At 44.1% G+C, this 20,240-nt stretch overlaps 1 protein-coding gene across 3 annotated transcripts; it reads left to right on the forward strand.

The window, feature by feature from the left end:
• Positions 1-1,087: 1,087 nt before the first annotated feature.
• On the forward strand, positions 1,088-18,539 carry LOC119405105 (CAP-Gly domain-containing linker protein 4). 3 transcript variants are annotated; one of them, XM_037671895.2, is made up of 13 exons: positions 1,089-1,281; positions 4,494-4,795; positions 5,489-5,744; positions 6,888-7,031; positions 7,801-8,021; positions 8,699-8,834; positions 9,273-9,422; positions 12,937-13,068; positions 13,213-13,369; positions 14,473-14,555; positions 15,664-15,724; positions 15,913-16,007; positions 18,307-18,539. In XM_037671895.2, exons 2-13 carry the CDS (start codon positions 4,532-4,534, stop codon positions 18,516-18,518), a joined length of 1,911 nt encoding a protein of 636 aa, XP_037527823.1. In that variant the 5' UTR covers positions 1,089-1,281; positions 4,494-4,531; the 3' UTR covers positions 18,519-18,539. The 3 variants fall into 3 exon arrangements, with proteins under 3 accessions (XP_037527825.1, XP_037527823.1, XP_037527824.1); XM_037671896.2 differs by having other exon boundaries at positions 13,246-13,369; XM_037671897.2 differs by lacking the exon at positions 15,913-16,007 and having other exon boundaries at positions 1,088-1,281.
• The last annotated feature ends 1,701 nt before the right edge of the window (positions 18,540-20,240 follow it).

The raw sequence follows: 20,240 nt of genomic DNA on the forward strand, positions 1-20,240 counted from the left end.
GTGTTTCAGCTCCTCTAACGTCGTCGGCTATTTGTTGGGCTAACTGTGCCTTCTTCATTTTTAGTGGACCGGTGGCGAGTAGTGGGATTCATCCCATTTTTGTGGCGCATACCTGTTTTATGATGGACCGTGACTACATGACACACCGTGAGGACATAAGACGCCGACAAGCCGAGCCCTTAAGGTGCTTAGCACCTAAAACAAACTAACAAAAAAGGTTGCGGGTGTGCTGTGCAGGTGTCCGGGCTTGGTGCTTCACAGCGCCGTAGCCATAATTATTTTTTAGGGGGGTGAACGTTATATTCCCGCACTGTATAGCTTATTCTTGTACGGGTGGGAATCAAGAACATGCGCTTGTGCAAAAAATTTGGCGCGCACATTTAATACATCGCTGTTCCGTGCGCTGCACATCCGATACTTTACAGTATCGTGTTCTTTTTAGAACATATATGCTACGCTTGCCTTCAGCAATTTAGCTACTCAAATTATGCGCAAAGCGAGGGGTAAACGAAATGCGCATACAATGGCGACGTGCACGTGCACATATATTGTGTGACAGTTGTCCCAAAGGGTGTAATTTTGGAGATTACACCATAATGGGTGTGGAAGAGAGGCGTTTTCACCTTTCCAATGTTCAGCGTTCTGCAAGATGGGACAGGTGCTTTTTCGAGAGTTTCAATTGTAGGCGAGCATCCTGTTCCCCATTGAGGCGGGGCATGGTCTGGGGGAGATTTTCGAAGCAGGATGTGTTCGTTGAATAAAGCGCTTACATAAAGCGATATTAATGAGAACTAACAGACAATAATGCCAAGGAAAGTAAGGGGACGTTATTTGTAGTGATTAGAATATAAATGTGAAGAAAGTAAAGTGGACGAAAAGATAACTTGCCGCCTGCCGGCGGCAAGTTAGCGAGACTTATGTTCATGCAAATTTAAATTTCTGCGCAATTTTGGCTAGCCTATCGAGACCAAACCGACGTGCATCGTGTGACAATATTTCTAACTCCGCGGGCAAAACTGAACTAAGCGCATAACAATGGGTAAGAACAAGTGCTTCCACCTGCCGTCGAAAGTGCGCGACAAACGTACGGGGCGCCGCCGGGCCGCCGGCTTCTGTTTTCGTTCTAGTTTTCGTATTTCTCCGTGGACTACGCGGTGTTAGCGACCTCGTTGTGTTATGCGTGGCCGCTGTTGACCAAGTTGGCAAAACGCAGGTCACCGGTGCGACGACATCATTGGCGTGAGGTCCGGGCAATTCTTTTGGCACGCCGGAAGACCTCAGGCAAGTCGCTGCTTTTCCGTCTTTCCGTGCCCGCGCAAGTCAGAACGTTTCATGAGGCGCACAGGTGCGGCTCAATCGACGAAGTCCAGTAGACGGACAATAAAAAGAGAGCCGTTCAAGCGTGTTAATTACGCCGCGCAACCAACGTCTATGGATAAGAGTTCATTCGAATAAGTTGCACTTTGTACGTTTCAGAGACAATTACCTTCGCGGCTGTCGCGTTTCAGCGCGACATCGCACTTGTAATTTTTCAGTCTTACGCATGCAGTGTTCGAAGTGGAACCGTGACATTTGTCAGAATAAAGCGTCTCAAGAATTCCCCGCATGACGTTGTAGCCGCTAGCCATTCTAGCTAAAGAAATAATCGCTTTCCGCAGCTATCTTTAACTTGCTTTCGCTTTCATGGCTACTGCTGTTTTTAAGTAAAGAAAACAAAACACGAAAAAAAAAAAAAGCAGCTTCTCCCTTGCCCAGCACTTGCGTTGCCTGTTTTGACACGAATTGAATGCCGCTGTCCGGCGTTTCGGATGATTGATTTCTGTACTCGCAGGTGGAGTTTTCTTTAGTACACTGACCGTTGTATATCCGTTTTGAAGCGGTTTCAAGAGAAGGCCGTTTCAGCCTTCGTTCGTACTTCACACGTACTTACATGGAGCATGGCTCTATGTTTGAATGCTGCTAACTGTGACTCAATATACTTTCTACCAATTATACATTGGATAAGTTTAGTTGCTTAAATTGTGTGGTTGTCTAAATGGGGACAGCATACTACAAATAGGCTTCTATCACAACATTTTAACTGTCACAGGTAAAGTTAAACAGATGTTTGTTTTGTAAGGTTAACGTGTTACGCAACTCTGTGGTATTGAAAAAAAAAAAAAGCAACATTTAACATTGTGCTTAAACTTCTCAGACAGTCCAAATTCTAAGAATACATGGGGACCACATGCTGGCACAATGCATTTTGTGATGCAACTGCTGTGTAAGGGAATGGAAATTGAGATTGTTTCGATTCACTGCGACAGGTAGCTTGAACAACAAAGACGGAGATAGAAATGCGTAGGATGAACGCTTGCATCAAATGCATATTATTAACAAAAATCCGCTTCCTTGAAAACAGACAAAAAAATGTAATCTTTACTAGTACACAGCATGACAACGAAAAGAAAGGAAGAATAGACCGGCACAGAACAAACAAAAAGAAATAGGATCACAAGAATAACAAAAATAAGAAATATGCAGGAGCCACTGTGATATGCTACTTCTGAATCAGTTTGATGACACTATGTGCATACTTAGCTCTTTTGTAACAGGGTTATTTACTTGCACTCAGTCATTTCTTTACGTTGTGACTGTTACGTGCCCTTCAGTTTTCACATTGGAAAGGCACATCAGCATCATTAAAACTGAGGCGTAACCACAACTCATCCAATGCAAGGAGAGTGCTTAGTACCCTTCAGTTAACTATGATGCTCTCTTAATTTTGTATTTAGGCATTGGCCGATTCACCTGTACATACTCTGCTGCATGAAATTGGCACAACAGAATGACATCCACATTAAGAGTTTCACATTGCAGACGTGATGAAGCTAGCTAAATCCAGCGCTCCTCTACAGAAATGATTAAGTCAAGCATGAAATTGCGTCCACTTGGGCTTCGTTGTTTTTACAGGCAAATGCACTATACAAGTCTTGCATCTCTGGAGACTATCCATCCACATGTGAGCCATGCTCGTACCATCAAAACTAGGACAGCATGGTGACAGCAGAGTGAATGCACCTTAAATGTCCTTGTAAAATCCATTGCAATAAAAGCCAGAGGTGGTCACAATCAGTCTAGCACACTCCACTATACAGGGTCATCTGAATCTCACAGTGGCCATCTGTGCTTCGGCATGGTAGGCGGTGGAATGTGCTCAGTGACTCAACATATAACAAGCCCACATGCCAGCTGGGACTTATTGCACTGCTGGTCGACAGCAGGGAGGTTGAGCTGTTGCATTGTGGTATACAGCGTGAGGGCCTTTGTGATGCTCTACGACTACATTTGGTTCCCCAGTGATAAGAGAGAGAAATGTAATGCGGAAAGGCAGGGAGGTTAACCAGAAAACATATCTGGTTTGCTACCCTGCACTGCGCAAGGGGTAAGGGGAGACAGAAAAGTAAGAAAGAGGGCAATGGGAGAGGGAGGGAGGGAAGCACACACACACACACACAGGAGTGTCACAATCGTTCAACGAGGCGGGTCGCTCGCAGAAACTTCATCAGCGCCTTCGTTGCTTTCTGGCGTGAAGCTCGATCTTTCCGACATTCCAAGATTGACTGAAAGTGCCAATTATCATGCAGGCCATTATCACATTTGGATCACTGAGCACTGTGCAGGGTCAACCATGCTCCAGGGGAAACACCTCATTGGTATTCAATAGCTTATAGCAGCTGGTGCTTAGCATAAAATTAGGAAAACTATTCTTATTTATTAGGCATCATATAAAGCATACTTCTGTGAAGTGTAAAAAATGGTGAAGTTATATTGGCTTCAATACCAATGAGACATTTTCTGTGACTGTGCATTACCCTGCGTGGTGTTCATTGATTGAAACACAACATCAGAACTTTTAGTATAACAAATGGTATGTGCGATTGCTTGAGATAACCGTGTCATTCCACTGTGAATCTGGCTGCTAACGTTAATGTTGGCTCTGATGCAAGCATTCGAGTCGAAATTATACCGATATGACAGGAACTGAAAGTAGTACATCACTGTAAATCGAATGGCGCAACTACTCAACGGGACACAAGAAAGATATTTCTTGTGTCCCGTCGAGTAGTTGCGCTATTCAGTCTACATTGATGCTTTACCAACACACCCAGTCTTCAACCTTATGAAGGTGGTGGAAATGAAAGTATGTGCGTTACTTAGCCCTGAATTGTCGCGTTTCACTCCATGAGCACTGCACATGCATACTGTGCTGCTGGTTCAGCACGCAGCAACTCCTCAGAACAAGTTTAATTTCTGGAAGTGACAGCTCAGCTGTGGTGTCTGCTTTATTTGTAGATCTTATAGCTTCTTCTCTGTACTGATCCAGAGGAGCAGCACTCACCGACTTGCACTACTTATGACCTCTACGCTTTTCATTAAAAGGCACCCCGCTCTTTCTCTCCATAAATTAACCTTGTTACTATACGAGTTGTAAACGGCTCAATTTTCTGCAGGTTGAGAGTGCCCAGCAATCTCCCCTAGCGCATCGTCCATGGGTGTTGGTGACGCTGAAGACGGCAGAGATGGGGCCAGGAGAGGGAGCCATGTGTCGAGGCAGCATGCCATCGTATACCAGCCAACAGATGCCCCGGCATGCCCGCAGTGTCGCATGTTGGACGTACCATTCTTCGACACCGACTGCCCCAACTGTCTCAACATCCTGCATAGTGACGACACCACCGTGCCAGAGATCTTTGCCATCCTTCGCCAGTGGGTGCCGCGCACCCAGAAGGACATCAAGGCACTCTGTACTGAGGTGAGCGTCAACAGTGCTGTTGCACTGTGGCTGTGTTACAAGGAAATCTTTTCTATGCGTGACTTGCGTAGTTCAAGTAAACGCCGACGTCTCCTTGAGAGCTTCCTTTGCAAGAAGCACCGTGCATAAGCGTTGTCAATCTTGGCCAAGTGGAAGTGTGTACCATCTTGGTCAAAAATGTGTTGCCCTAGAACCTGCAACCAAAGCATGCTTGAAATTATTTAGCGGATTAGTGTTGTGCCATCACAACATTTTAGGCAGAATTTCTTTCAGAGGCTACAGGTTTTTAGAGGCTACAAATGTCTGTGCTTCCAGTATGTGACATATGTCTTGGCTGTAAGTGTACGTGGTCTACCACGGCCACCACTCGCAGATATGCATCTTTCACTTGTTCAGCAGTAATAAGGTTCATATATGGGATGTAATGATTGCCTTGTTTTTTTGGCCATATTAAAGGTATGATGAAATGTTACACTGAATTACACTGTGCGTACCTATGTCTTCCTCGTATATATGGAGTGATATTTTTCCATCCCTCAAATCTGAACTGTGAGATACGTCTTTCTAGCCTTCGTAGCCAACTGAGCTAAGCCTGGTTAACCTCCCTGCCTTTTCGATATCACTCCCCCACCACTCCCCTTATTTGCTGTCATCCATTTTTTTTTAAAGTGCAGCAATTCTGTTATGGTGTAGGTTTTGAAACGAGGTGCTCACGTCAACGATCGTGATGGCCTGACAGACATGACGCTCCTGCACTATGCCTGCAAGTCAGGGGCCACTGGTGTTGGCGACCTGACGAGCTCGACGCAAACTGTGGGCATTCTCCTGGACTACGGTGCGGACCCCACATTGCGCTGTCGTTGGACCGACATGGCCCCGATTCACTACGCTGCATACTTTGATGTTCCTCCTGTGATCGAATTGCTTCTAAAGGCAACCAAGAGGTCAGGTAAGTAAAAGATCATGAAATTTTAAACTGGTGAAAAATGTCAAGACCTTTTAAGAGCCAAGAAAACTTGGAGTTGGGTTACTGGCTTGTGGTTAAAACAGTATGATGAAAACAAATATAAAAGACTATGTCTGTGATCAAAGAAAAAATGCACATATAAGATGCATTGTTTTCTTGTGAACATGTAATTTCATGTTGATTAAACATCACACCGATAACACTTGTTGCGCCATTTCAGCAAAGCTGAAATTGAGTAATCTTACGGGAACTGAATATTTGAATTTTACATTTCATTTTTTTTAGTCATGGAGCTTGACGATAGCATTGCATATCTCACGCACTTGTTATGCGTACACTGAGTCACCGAGACTTCATTCGAGTTGCGGTATGCACAAACAAATCCATAAGCAGGTGTTTCAGATATCTTGGAATTTCTTCCATTTCTTTTCACTCCGTCATTTTCCAGGAAAGTGCACTTTGCATGGAGAGACTTTTTTTGTTTTGTCTTATCATAAGCAGCACATGATCTCAACCTGATGTATTGCTATATTAGAGCCCCAGCCGAAGGTAATTCAATCGAACCTAATCAAAGGGAGCATTCTTCGGATGAATTCTTTGATACGATGAACACTTTGGGTAGTATTTTAGAAGTGACTTGTTGGGGGGGGGGGACAAGTTGATACACAGTAGTGCTAAAAGGATGCCAGCAATAGGAACAAAACCGGAGAAACCAGAGAAAGAAAATTCAGCCACTTACCTGTCTCTGTTGTGTAGTTCTTCATTTGATTCCTTCATTTTTATCCCTTTTGCTGGCATTCTCTTAGCTGTTATCACCCACAGACGCCACCGCACCTTTAGCAAAGCTGAATTGGCAAGGTGACGTGCGGTAAATGATGCACTGTTATTTGAAAGATGGTCGTTATAAAGAATCTGTCACCCGTACTATAATTGTGAGGGAGTTTCGCTCTGTTTGAAGCCAGGCTTTTCAAGTTTTGATCAAAGGCACGCCCCACTTAACCGCTTCTGTGTTGGTTAGCTGGGTATTCGCATGCCACAGCTGGGTATTTGCGTGCCGTCGTTCACTTCAAACACTTCAAATTCACACGCCCTTTGATCAAGACATTCCCAATACTTGACTTTCAGACATTGACAGCCCCTGCCAGGTGTTTGATGGCGGCACACCACTCCACATAGCAGCGGCTACTCTCTGTCTGGGAGCTGCTCAGACCCTCGTGGACTGTGGAGCCAGTCTGACCAGTCTGGACAGCTTGGGGAGAATCCCCTTCGGTGGGTGTGAAGTTTGTAGACTTTTGTTTTGTTTGATTGCCACAGAATGTTTTTGTCATCTCCGTACTGTCACAAACAGAGTCCAAATGCAAGGGGAATGCAGTTTTGGGATGTTAAGCCTCGCAGTACATTTTTGGGAATAAATAGAGAATGCAGGAGATAAACAGGCACATTCAGAGTCGAAACCTTTTGCTCTGCCATTCTGCATTGTGTGAATGGAGTTAGCCATATATTTGACAAGCAGTTGCATTCAGAACTAAAAACGAAATCGCAGCCATTGTCGTTAACCATGTGTACTTGTTCATTGCTCAGTAGCCTGTGCATAGAAGGTGTTCTTTGCTTGTGCAGAGTTGAACTCTCTACATGTACATCACATTACGTTGTACATATTTCATGTTATGCGCGACAAAATTACTGAGCAGACCACCCATGCTTTCTTCTTAGTTTGTTTTTCGAATTCCCAAGTGCAATACACCGGAGCATATTCTGCCAGTGCTGTGCGCCCTTCATAAGTAGAAGACAGTACATGTAGCCCTTTGGGAGACTCCATTTTAAAATGCATAATCATGGCAGTGGTTGCTTGCTCAGAGTATACATGCATTTCACGTCCATTGCTGTTTCAGGCGTTCTTACAGATACGTTCTTTCACATTTGTTCTTTCGCGTGTTCATTTTGTGTGTGGCTCCTTCCGTGTTTGCACATGCTGAAGCAATGTAATTTAATTCTTTTCGCTGATCCTTTTGTACTTCCTCGGTTCTTTGCTGCGTAGAATGCGTTCCGGAGATGAGGAAGGGTGAAGCGTTGCCCAGCGAGGTCAGCACGGCATGCAACATGCGAGACCTGCTGCGCTGCTCGCTGCCCTCTGGGGTCCATGGCTCTGATGGCAGCGGCCCACAGCAGGAATCGGCCTCTTCTCCATCGACGGGCCGCGTCTTGCTGCAGTCGCTGGGGCTCAAGATTGGCGACAAAGTCACCGTGGGCGGCTCTAAGGTAACACAATGGGTGAAACAGTCATCTCGTTGTAGTCTCAACTTTGGCAAATCAAAATGACAAGTCGCTGTGTTAGCTTAGTGGCTAAGAAGTTGCATCGCCTCACCTTTCTCAACTCAGTTTCATAGATTATGAGACGACTATTCGCTGCTAGCTAAGCGGCCAAGAAATTGCACCGTTAAGCATGAGGACACAGGTTCGATTCCCAGCCATGGTGGTCGCATCTTCAAGGGTGCAAAATGGAAAAACATCCCGTGTGGTTAGAACTATGTGCACGTTAGAGAACCCCAGGTTGTCGAAATTAATTTGGAGTCCTCCACTGTTTCTTGCATCATAATCGTATCAAGATTCTCTCACATAAAACCACAGAACTATTGTTTTTGCGTAGATCGAATGAGTCAGAATGAGGTTAATCAATGAGCTAGAGTGAATGTCACTTAAAATGGGAAAAAAAGCACTGAGGTGTTACTTTGTGCAATGCCCATAGTGATTCTATACGTTGTTGATATTCAGTTGTTAGGGAATTTACATTGGTTATACGGATCCATATTGGTTCTGTAAGCAGGATGCGGGAGGCACACAGAAGATATGCGGAATTATTGACCTTCACACAGAATTGTTTCCTCTTCGTCCTTGTTTTGTGCGCTGTTGATTCATTGTGTGAAAATAACATCCAGGTTGGCACGCTGCGGTATTGCGGGACCATCCATTTTGCCACTGGGATCTGGGCTGGCGTGGAGCTGTGTAACCCACTTGGGAAGAACGACGGTTCGCTCGGCGGAGTCTCTTACTTCCAGTGCCCTATGAATCACGGTGAACCCCCCTTGCATGCCTTCAGAAGTAAAAAACGTTTTGTATGAAGTGTTTACTTATTGTGTTTACTTATTGGGCCGATTCTGTGGAGCACATTTTAAAAGATAAATAATTTGGGAGTGTCTTGTCTTTTTTGAAAATAACTTGTAGGTAAACTGACCATTATATCAAAAACAAGTCTCAACTCTGAAGATGATAAAGTCTCTCACACTTTTTCAAAAGCTTCAAACTGGCAACTCTTTTTAGAGCCTTCTGCTGTTGTGTATGTGTGGGGTGTTGTACACAGCTACCGACAGTTAAAACAACTTTTACGGACATAAACAGGCTTGATAAAGTGTGCAGGAAGTTTGTGCTGTGTGTGTTGTTTTCTTGATAAAAATTGGAGTGATTTCTTTGAAATATTGTAGGTAGTTAAATGCTAGTCTACTTTTCATGCAGGAATATTCGCTCCAATAACGAAGATTCAGAAGTATGATGGCAGCACTCAGGTCGACACAGTGTCTTCACCTACGAAGCCGAGCCGTCCACCGAAGAGTATTTCATACCCAAAGGTGGATGTGTCCCATGTATCCTCAAAAATTGAGACGGGTGAGCTCTGGTTTTTAACCTCACAAAGCACAACTTCACAAAGGGTAACTCCATGAAGGGCAACTTCATGAAGGGCAACTCACGAAAAGCAATTGAAAATCTTGGCTTGAGTGCCCTCTTTTACCATACTTTGTTTTTCCAGCCAGACAGGTTTCTGTCAAAGACGTTTACCTTTAGAAGCTTTTCAGTGGTTTTGCAGGTTCGTGAAGGCAGCTGCAAATGACCCTTAACTTTTCTTCAAGTGCTGTGTGTTTTGGGGAACCAAGTGTGGTGGCTTAACAACTGTGAGCAACTTATAGATTCAAATACGCTTTTGTTGGTGATTTGTAATTGAATGTTACACACCTTTTTATTGTAGCAATGACACACAGTTGGTAATTATGCTAATAGTAATGACTTTGCTTTTTGCGTTGCATGAAGGTAGGATTGAAAGAAACGTCATTACTATCGATAACTGCTGATTTTCCCTGCACAGTGCAACTTTGCCAAGAGTCCGGCATCCTCACTGTATGCCAGTTGATGTGCGAAGGTGCCATGTGGTGCAGTTCTGTGGTGCTGGTCACTTGGGCTTGCTTTTATCAGTTGCTCTTATGACTTAAAGGGGCCCTGCACCCATATTTTACCCTCCGATTTTTACATCGGAACGCGTTCCTTGTATCGTCCTGAGATGAAGGCAAAAAGAATTTTGGAGATAGACGCACGGAAACGGAAGTTATTGAACTTACAAATTCAAAATAAAAGCAGACGACAGAAATTGGCTTACCCTTTCGTATTTCATTCGCCCAGTGACGTGTCACTGGAGTTTTGTCTGCTTCCAATCAAAACGCAACTTACATTTTGCCATACCGGAACCCCGCAGCACATGGTGGCCTTCTAGTCGCAAGCGGGCGCCGCTCCTTTTTACGGCTTCTGTGCCGCACAAGTTATCAGATGACTGTATCAATGTATGCTGACATGAGAGGGAAGAACGGTAGGCAGGTAGGCGGGAGGACGTTCGAACGTTTCAGAAACGCACAGTGTATTGATGAAGGATGCGCCGGCTGCACCTTGAGTAGGCCGTTCGGCAGCGCCATCTGTGTCGCAGTTTCTGATAAGTTAAAATCGATGCACAAGTTGGTGTCCTTTTCGCAGCTGTAACGAGCATTAAACAAATTAAAATGAGTAAATTCCACATACTGAGTGTGTCGCAAGCGTGTACTATATATTATTTATTTCCCACCAATCAAAATGAACAGCATAAGTCACGCACGCTACCTCACTTCCTGTAACAGAAATTGTCGTTGTACGACGCTGCAATCGGCGCGGAAGCCCATTTCGGAAGCAAATTAAAATATCAAACGCTTCGTTCTCGCCGCTTCTGTTGGTGCCACAGCAGTCATCAAGACCCATAGAAGCAAACGGCCGATAAAAACAACGTGCGTAATTGAGGGTGCAGGGCCCCTTTAAAGGGCCAGTAAACAACCCCGTGGGCCAATGTTTGTGATGAAGAGATAACTACACACTTGTCAGTTGTTAACATACTGCCTCAAGAATTTCACAAATGAGTGTGCTAATAAGCAAGTTAAAGGGGATAGAACAATCATTCAGCTGGTTTCATTTTCTATAGAGTTGTGCGAATAGCAAAATTTCGGGTGCGAAGCGAATTCGAATATTGAATTTGAGTGCGAATCGAATCGAATATTTTTCGAATATTTCTCAAATATTTCTAGTCTATTTTTCGAATACTTCGAAGCGAAATTGCAGAAAAAAAAGTTAGAGAGGATTCCTAAGCATATTCTTATGAGATAGCAACATGAAAGTGTTTCTTTTCGCTAGGTTGATGAAGCACTGGCGAATGAGGCAGTGTAGAGGCCGAATTGTATTTATGTACATGATTTGGTGCAACCAAAGTGTTGCCGACAACACTTTACACATGATAGGCAAAGACGCCATTTCCTCAGCCTCTCCTCCTCTTTCTGTGGAACTTCTGTGGAAGCCCCACTGATGTGGCGGACAAGGGTGTGCTTCCTACAAGTCCGGAGTGCGAAATCTGCCTCGTAGACGACGACACATTTAAGAACATCTGAAATTTTGGATGCTAAAAAGCTTCGGTTTCTGATTTTTTGGACTTCCTGCCCAAATTTCAGGTCCAAAACAGCATTAATTGAGCCCCCACCTCTGCCACATCTTTCATGTCCATGTTGGAACCAGCGTTTTCTTGAGTTAATAAATTTGCGACAGTAGCAGAGCGTGAAAGGCAGCTTTGCCGCAATACCGAGGTGTGATGAGGTGAAGCATATTGAAAATTTAGGGACCACTTTCAATTCGATGTTGACTGTCTCTTGGCAAAGTTCGACCGTAGCGGAGCGTGAAAGGCAGCTTTGCCTCAATGCCGGGCGTAATGAGGTGAAGCATACTGAAAGTCTAGGGACCACTTCCAATCGGACGTTGTCTCTTGGCAAAGTTCGACCGTAACGGAGCTTGAAAGGCAGCTTTGCCGCAATACGAAAGTGTAATGAGGTGACGCATATTGAAAATCTGAAGGGGTCACTTTCAATCGGGTGAAGCATATTGAAAATTTAGGGACCACTTTCAATTCGATGTTGACTGTCTCTTGGCAAAGTTCGACCGTAGCGGAGCGTGAAAGGCAGCTTTGCCTCAATGCCGGGCGTAATGAGGTGAAGCATACTGAAAGTCTAGGGACCACTTCCAATCGGACGTTGTCTCTTGGCAAAGTTCGACCGTAACGGAGCTTGAAAGGCAGCTTTGCCGCAATACGAAAGTGTAATGAGGTGACGCATATTGAAAATCTGAAGGGGTCACTTTCAATCGGGCGTTGACTGTATTTGTTTATGGGAAGTTCGAAGAGTTCGAATAGTAAAATTCCGGTGCGAATTGAATCGAATAGCAAACACTATTACAAAAATATTCGAAATTTCAAATATTCGCACCCCTAATTTTCTAGCTTGGCCTCTCCATTCTTCTCTGTCGTTCAGAGGAATAGACATAGCCGTTGTCATGACTATGCCCACATCGGCAACGTAACTAAACATAAGCGAATGGGTCATAGGTGCGCAGCCAACGATCGAGCAAGGCTTCCTGTGCGTGTTGGCCGTGGCAGTTGCTTGCAGGCGACATGGTGAGAAGTGCAGTACAAGGCACTGACAAGGTAACCAAACACGCAATAGGCGTGACAACTGCGCTGCTAAAACCGCATCTCTGAAAGGGCCAAGGCACAGTTTCACAGTGCAGAGGACCAAGCAACGGAGTCGGTACTACGTTAAGTTGTCCACGGGCAACATTACGTCACTTTGCGGAAGAAGCAGGCTGGTCAGGTGCGGGAGAGGGGCGTTCGAATTGTTTTTGAAAATGTGACGTCTGCAGGGTGTGCAGCACTCTGCTATTCACAAGACGTGATTGCTGCGTCCTTCTGAACAAATGAGCGAGCTACTTTGGGAAGTGTAAAAAAAACGTTGGGTCCTGTTTACTGGCCCTTTAAAGCACCGATAGAATATTCTGTTTCCACCATCTTCAGGTCTCTCCAACTTGAGACAGAAGCAGCATCTGTACGATCGGAAGAACAACAAGCTCTCCATCGGAGACTCCGTCGTCGTGGGTCAGAGAAAAGGAGTGGTGCGCTTTCTGGGCGAAACGCAGTTTGCACCAGGTGTGTGTCTCGACAACTCGTTTATTGTCCATTCTTTTATCATGTCTTTGTTGTCATTGGATGTTGTGATTGACTTTGTGCTTGCATGTCTTTTCTTCCTTCTTTTGTGTGTTGTGTGTGTGTGTACGTGTCTTTTGTGGAAAGCACAATGCGAGCAACCGTCGCCCGAACGCACAGGGTACTGGTGCGGTATTGAGCTGGCCAAGCCCGAAGGCAAGAACAACGGCTCCGTCAATGGCATCACTTATTTCTCCTGCCCTGCGAACCATGGCGTCTTCGCTCAGCCTTCCAAGGTCAAATGGTGAGTTTTCGAGGCACTACTGGCAATTGTGACGTTGTTTGCGTTTCTGCGCCATTCTTTCAACTTCTTTCTTTTGAATGCAACTTGAGAATACTTGTAGATGCATTTAGATGCAACGAAACTTGAAACAATGAGAGTAGATTTGCGGGTTCAGCAATATAAGTGGATGTGACGATGCAGCAATTCTGGGCCCTACGATTTATTGGGCAAGCCCGGGCCTGAAGAACAAACTCTGCCACAGCCAGGACGATGAGTACATTAACGTCAGTGCATCGAATGATCGACGTTGCACTGGCCCGTGTTTTTAACACTCAAGAAAGCAAGTAGGCAGATTGTATACCAAAAATGGATAAGATAAAGCATACCCAAAAGAAAGATAACAGAAGAGAAGAGCGGCCAGTGGGCCGCTCTTCTCTTCTGTAAGAAAAATAAGAACAAAGTAACAAAGAAAAATAAGAACAAAGTTTAGGGCAGTATGTCTTGTTTGTGCTTGCTTCTGAGCCAAGGGTTTCATTGAACATCTACAGTGTTAAAAGGTTTTGAGGATCGCAAGTGCCCTCTGTGATTTTCCTGAAGTCTAGGAAACTGTGCTAAACTGCACACATGTTATTGTGCTCAAGTGTCGAACACCAACCATGTACATTATCTTGTACCAAATCAGCTAGGAATAATTCATGGAGCATTCTTGTTATGACATAGTAAGCTACCTGGAATTGGAAATCATGCCTTGATTGCACCACTTCTATTTGTTCAGCTTTTGATTGCACGGGGTCTGATTTAATTAGCTGTTTGTGTAATGGTTACCCTGCTTTTTAGTGACTGTCTTTTTAGGCTTAATAGTTATTGTCTTTCAGATTCCCGAACAGCACTTAAAATGCATCCCTGATACCTCTCCTAATTCAACTCATTTTTGCAGTGAATCAGTCTTTAGCCGAATAGTAAAAGTTTGCAGACTTTATTAGCAACATAATTAACAAGTAATTAGCTTTGTTTTTATATGTATAAATTTCATATGATCATTAAATCCTTCGCTTATTTCCTGACATCACCTTGGATCTAACGTATTCTTCCACAATTTTTTTTAATCATTACATTTTCAATAGGATACCTCCAGGGACAGATGAGGAAGCGTCTGACCTGGACTCCTTGGTCGATCTGAACACATCCATCAGCAGAAGCTCCACAGGTATTTATCGCCCGCTGACAATGCAAATACACTATGTGCAGGCAATTTTAACAGTTTGTCAAATATTAAATTTTTGCGCGAGAAGCAAAGGGAACCCACTTATAGGCACTGTGTAATAATGTGTGGCAGGTAGAAAATGCTGCTCTGCAACATGCATTGAGTTACACCTCTGTAATTGCACTGCTTGCGTTGCTTCTGCAGTGTTGCCTGCTATTTGTGAAAAGGAGTGTGGTGTTGATCATTGCTGTTTATATTGTCTACAGTTGCATTTGCCGCGTTTGTGCAGTGGCATTTCTAATGCTTTGTGTGTGAGCTTGCGGGTTCAATTCTCGGCTGGGGCAGTTGCATTTCGCTGTGGGAACGGTGCGAATTTACTGGTGTACTTACATTTGGATGCATGTTAAAGAACCCCAGGTGTGTCAAAGATAATACAGAGGGTCATGTTACAGCATACCGCATAACCCATAACCCATTTTCAAGGCACTGAAAGATGAATATTGATTTGATTGATTGACGACGTGCTTTCGTTGAGCTCCGTTCACACGCGCAATGTAGCGGACATGATTCACGAAATAACGGCACATAACAAGCCCATATCACTCAGTTCAGTGAGGGCACATTCACCTGACAAAGGGGCTGCTACTGACAATTGTCTTAATCTACCAGTTGCTAAAAACGCGTATTGACAGAGGCCATAGGAATTTGCCAGTGCTCTTACCTAAAACTGCAAACTAAATGATGACAAATTAGATCATAATTTCACTCTACGAAGAAAATACTACCCTTGTAGTATTAACACCCGCTTTTGAGGTCGCCTTTGCATTTAGTAGTTTGTTGAAAATGAGTAGGTTTTCACTTTTCAGGACTTGTTACATTGTGCATTTGTTTTGATTTCTCAACGCGAAATGCTGTTGCACGCTGTTTATACGACAGCATTTCAGGTGTAAGACCCGATACAAGCCATTATGGCTATGGGTCCAAACAAATTGTCTGCAGTTTGTAAAAAGCATAATTCTTTGTCAATGAAAATCAATGATTCAGTGAATCGACCATTTATGTTTGTCCAAGAACAGTTGGTTCACGACTCGGGCGGCCAATTTCTTTTCAGATGGTGATTCGGGTGGCAGCCCCGCATCCCAGAGATCAACTGGCACCGATAAGAAACCACCGTGAGTCTCGTTGCTTACTAACAACTCGAATGACGCACTGCTTCCATATTTTTGCCGCTCTTTGTCGCACGCTTTTTTTTTTTTCCGCTCACGTTACATTGCACGACGATACGGCGTGCGAACCCGTGCCTGATCCCTAACTGCCTGTTTGTTCCCCCCTCCCATCTTCTGGCTGCCGCCGAGAACAGCACAAAGTCCCAGCATGCTAAAACTGTGCAGACCGTGCTCAAGAAGGGCTGCTGGCTGACAGTGGGGATGAATGTGTTTGTCTGCAATGAGCTGGGTAAGCCCCGACCCACAGCCTTTTTTCGCTTAGCCACGGGGTGCCCAAAACATCAGTGCCTGCGTGGAATTTCTTGAGTTAATGGAGTTTTCAAGGTGTTCACGACTGCTTTCTCGATGACGCTACTATTTAGGGAGTCTCTACGACTCCATTGAGAGTCTCAATGATTCCATTAAGGGAATTATTGTCTTATGGCTCGTGGGCAGTGGTAGATGGTGATGAATGAAAGCGTTTGAAATGGCAGGGCAGCTTAATGTGCGCGAACATTCTCAAACATTCTTCCAATTCATATTGTAGCTTTATTTGAGATCACATTACATTTTCCTGAGGCACTAGTTGAATTATTGGGCCGGCAGGCGCAGTATAAATGCTGAATTGCTGGAAAATCCAAATCGTGGCACGCCACGTGAACATCCCACTGCCTAGAAGTCTACCTCCCGGTTGCATTTCTAGGTGCTTGCAGATATCCACAGAAAAGTTAGAAGAGATATGTAAAATATCAAGATTGCATTAATGTGTTTCATCGCCACTGTCGTGTGTAATAAAATTGATCCTATTGCGATCTGGTTACAATTTGTCAAGAATTAAGAGATTGAAAGCGGGCACTAATCATCTGGGCACCCTGTATGTTTCTTAATATACTACTTGCTGTAACAAGTTGTGTTTAACTAATCAGCATATCACATGAAGATCATTAGAGTGCATATTGTCAATGTAGCCTCGTGTCTAACAGTAGATTCATCACGCAGCTGCTACGTGATCTGGCTTGTAGATTGATAATATTTAATGAGACCCTGCGCCGACTTGCCATTTGTAGATGCCACTAATTGTAGTTGTGTCTTGCCGAAAGCATGTTTTTGCTAGCTACGCATTTTTACTGCTTTTTGGAAATTGTTACTGACATTAATTAGTCTTTCTAGATTGCTTGCAAGTATTAACTTTTAAAATTAATAAATTTTTCTTTTTGTTTAGTGAATTAGCTCTCAGTTGAAATGGCTTTTTTAAGCCTGAAATGCTTCTTCCATTCGCTGTGTGTAATTTTGTTATATTACACCATCACCGTTGTAAGTTGTAGTAAGTTTTATGACAATCCAAGGGATAGTCACTGGCGTTCAAAGTAAGCACACTAAAATCAAGAATGTATAGTGACTGTCAGAATGCAAGTTTCACCTGTAAAGTTTACCATGCTGCAACATAATGACTACAGTAAAGAGGGCTTCCTGTGCTTGCTTAACTCTGTAAACATGTGACTGCAGCTTACATCTATATTTGCTGTGGTCTCCCAAAGTATAACCAATCACTAATGTTGCATAGGCACCTTGATGTATGATCATCTGGGCACTATCATGCTGTAGGAAACACGGAATAAAGCTTGTATGCCCTAGTGACACACAATGTTGCCACAACGTTGAAGCAACTTTCTCTATGTGGCGGCGACATTGTGTCAACATTTGGTGCTACTAGAGTAATAATGACCAAAGAAACATTTCATGCTTAAACCTACATCTGTAAGCATGCCAGGCAAGCAAACATGTGTTGTATTCAGTTGCGTTAGTATTATGGCACAAATAGTGAGCTTTTCGTACCAGTTCTCGCTTGTGGTTTACACTAAGTGAACGTTGCGCTGTCTTATCTTGACTAATGAGTTTTTTTATCCGTAGTTGAGCAGATAACTACAATGTTGTTTTTAGAATTCCTGTAAGAAGTTAACAGATGTCCCTCTAGCAGCTAGTCTGTAGATGTAGTAACATGCATTGAGCTACAATCACTGACTTTAGGAGTGATTTTCTGAGCAGCATGTAATGTGCTTTTGTCATGGCTGCACTTCTTTTTGCAGTTTTTAATTTTCTGTATTGTAGTCACTTAGAAGAATGCATTACGAGGCAAGTTCACTGACAAGATATAAAAAAAAAAGAAACGCTATAAATGAGAGACAAAAGAACAGAAAGTTACTACACGAAGGGCTCGTGTTGCACAAAAACTAACTGAAAGCTCGAAGAATTCAACTGAGCTAGCCTTGCGCTTGGGCTTAGTTGATATGGTTCCATAATTTCAGGTAGTGCAGGAGGGATGGAGAACGGAACAGGCTAGATGGACAAGTGCCAGTGTTGGGTACCTGTTCCATCTCCTGCCCCTCCTGTGCTTATCTGAAGCTAAGGATTCTAGGTTCGTTGATCTCGATTTTTTTTTCCTGTCAAAGTGTGAGGGTTTGTGCCATTGTCGGGCCACTGTAATGATCTGCATTCTCGTCTGTTTCCGTCTTCTTTGTACCCGTGCGTTACCGTCAACTCCCAAAAAGGCGTTATCCGGTACATCGGTCCGGTGCACTTTGAGGAAGGCACCTGGCTCGGGGTGGAACTGCGCGGGCCCACGGGTCGGAACGATGGCAGCGTCCAGGGAAGGCGCTACTTCACGTGCAAGCCGAATCACGGCCTCATCGTGAGGCCCAACAAGGTCACGGTGCGGGGTATTAACAGTGCCAAGCTGTTTGAAGAGCAGCCGCATTCTTGAGAATGGCTTTTAGCTTATTTTTTGTGCATATGGTAGGCCCGGTTTTTAAATGGATGGCTTTTGTAGAGCCAGGGGAATGCATTTTCGAACGATCGCTCGTGACAATACCGGAGGACTCCCTCCAAGGCAGACACGCCAAAAGCGCTTGAAACCTTTTCAAACAGGCCTTGTCAGAAGTGCACTCAATACACTGTGCACTAAATATTGCTTTCAGATCTCTTGAGTAAGCCGACTTGTTGAAAAATTGAGCTTTGCAGAGTCTGTCTTGGAGGGAGCCTGCGGAAATTTTAAACGACAGGTTCGTTCGACTCACCCGCGTCACCTGAACCATTACACGAGGTGCTGCGCACCACCATTCGTTTCAGCAGTGTAGCACCATACCATGCTGCTTGTTCAAAGGTGCAGAAAAGGTGCGTGGCTGGTTTGTCTTTCTTTGTGGATGCCCAATGGGACAGCGGTGAACATTGAAAAAAAGCTGGTGATGTTTAATCAAGAATTCTGCACTATAATTTCACGTTTCTTGTAGCAAATATTTTTACCCCAGTGGCAGTACCAGCCGAGACTTTGTGGTTTGATAAGTAGCGAAGTGTATTTTGTCGTTCTAAGCACCAAGTGATGTTCGCTGTAGGAGAAAAGGCACTGTTGCCAGGTATTTTATAGCATCTACTGAAAAACCGCACAAAGTTTTGCCTGCACAATTTTGACTGAAGCCATGCGGCATGTCTATAGAAGGGTGAGGGTAGAAACCGATAATGCTAGGCCAATGAAATGATGATTTTATCTGAACCTTCAGCTATCGTTTAGAAACCTCACTGTGTGTCTTTTTATTGGATAATCTCAGAATAGGAGAACAGACACTGCGCTAATGCCACAACGGCTGGGAATGTATACTGATTGTCATTGTCAGGACATGACTCTGACATAGCTAGGCTCTCGATATGACAACTACGAACATATACTAATTGTCATAGTCAGGGTTAAGTACATGATTCTGACCTAGCTAGGCTCTTGTTGCGTCCTCGTACATGTGGCGTGCCGGGGTTCCTGATGGTGCTGGTTACGTCAACTATAATTGCAGGTACAGTCTAATAGAATCTCACTACCTCATCCGAGAGCACTCTATTGCATGTTTTATATTTAGGCTTTACTATGCACCAGATTTCGAGCTTGAAAATAATATTTGAAAATTTTAAATGGCAGGTGGGGAAGGGGACTTCTGTTTTATTGGTGGCTCTTAATGACGCTTGTGCCTGAAGGATTGGGCAAAGGTTCCCGCACTAGGCTCTAGGTTAACGAAAAGCTGCACTGGTAACAGCTTTCTTTAGCCCTGCTAGTTGATGATGACTGCTGCAATGCCAGTCTGAGTACCAAAGTTGTGTGCAGTGAAAGGAGTGGTGTGTTGTTTACACGAGAGCACTATGACTTCTCTGCACAGTGCATTTCAAAAGGTCCAGTGGTGTGTGCGACCTGCATAAGCACACATCCCAGCTTGCATGTGTCCTCTGTGCTTGATATGTACACTTGTGTTTAGACATCACATCTGAGTTAATTTTTTCACACATTTTCCCACATTTGTCATTATAATTTATGCACTTCTCACACCCTGCTCATTGACGAGAGAACCATAGCACACGTAAAATGGAAGTGCGAAGCAACAACAACAAAAAAAGAAACCTGCTAAGGTCTTGTGTATACTGCGCAGAACATAGGCAGTGGTAACTA

Source organism: Rhipicephalus sanguineus, chromosome 9, assembly GCF_013339695.2.
Source record: "Rhipicephalus sanguineus isolate Rsan-2018 chromosome 9, BIME_Rsan_1.4, whole genome shotgun sequence".
NCBI classification, from domain to species: Eukaryota; Metazoa; Arthropoda; class Arachnida; order Ixodida; family Ixodidae; genus Rhipicephalus; species Rhipicephalus sanguineus.

What these genes read in the sequence shown, in the direction of transcription:
- LOC119405105 (XM_037671895.2), top strand. Translation starts at nt 4,532, where the DNA reads ATGGGTGTTGGTGACGCTGAAGACGGCAGAGATGGGGCCAGGAGAGGG. An exon ending in AAAGGCAACCAAGAGGTCAG is followed by an intron (nt 5,745 to 6,887) that starts GTAAGTAAAAGA and finishes CTTGACTTTCAG; the next exon opens with ACATTGACAGCCCCTGCCAG. An exon ending in CTTGGGGAGAATCCCCTTCG is followed by an intron (nt 7,032 to 7,800) that starts GTGGGTGTGAAG and finishes TTTGCTGCGTAG; the next exon opens with AATGCGTTCCGGAGATGAGG.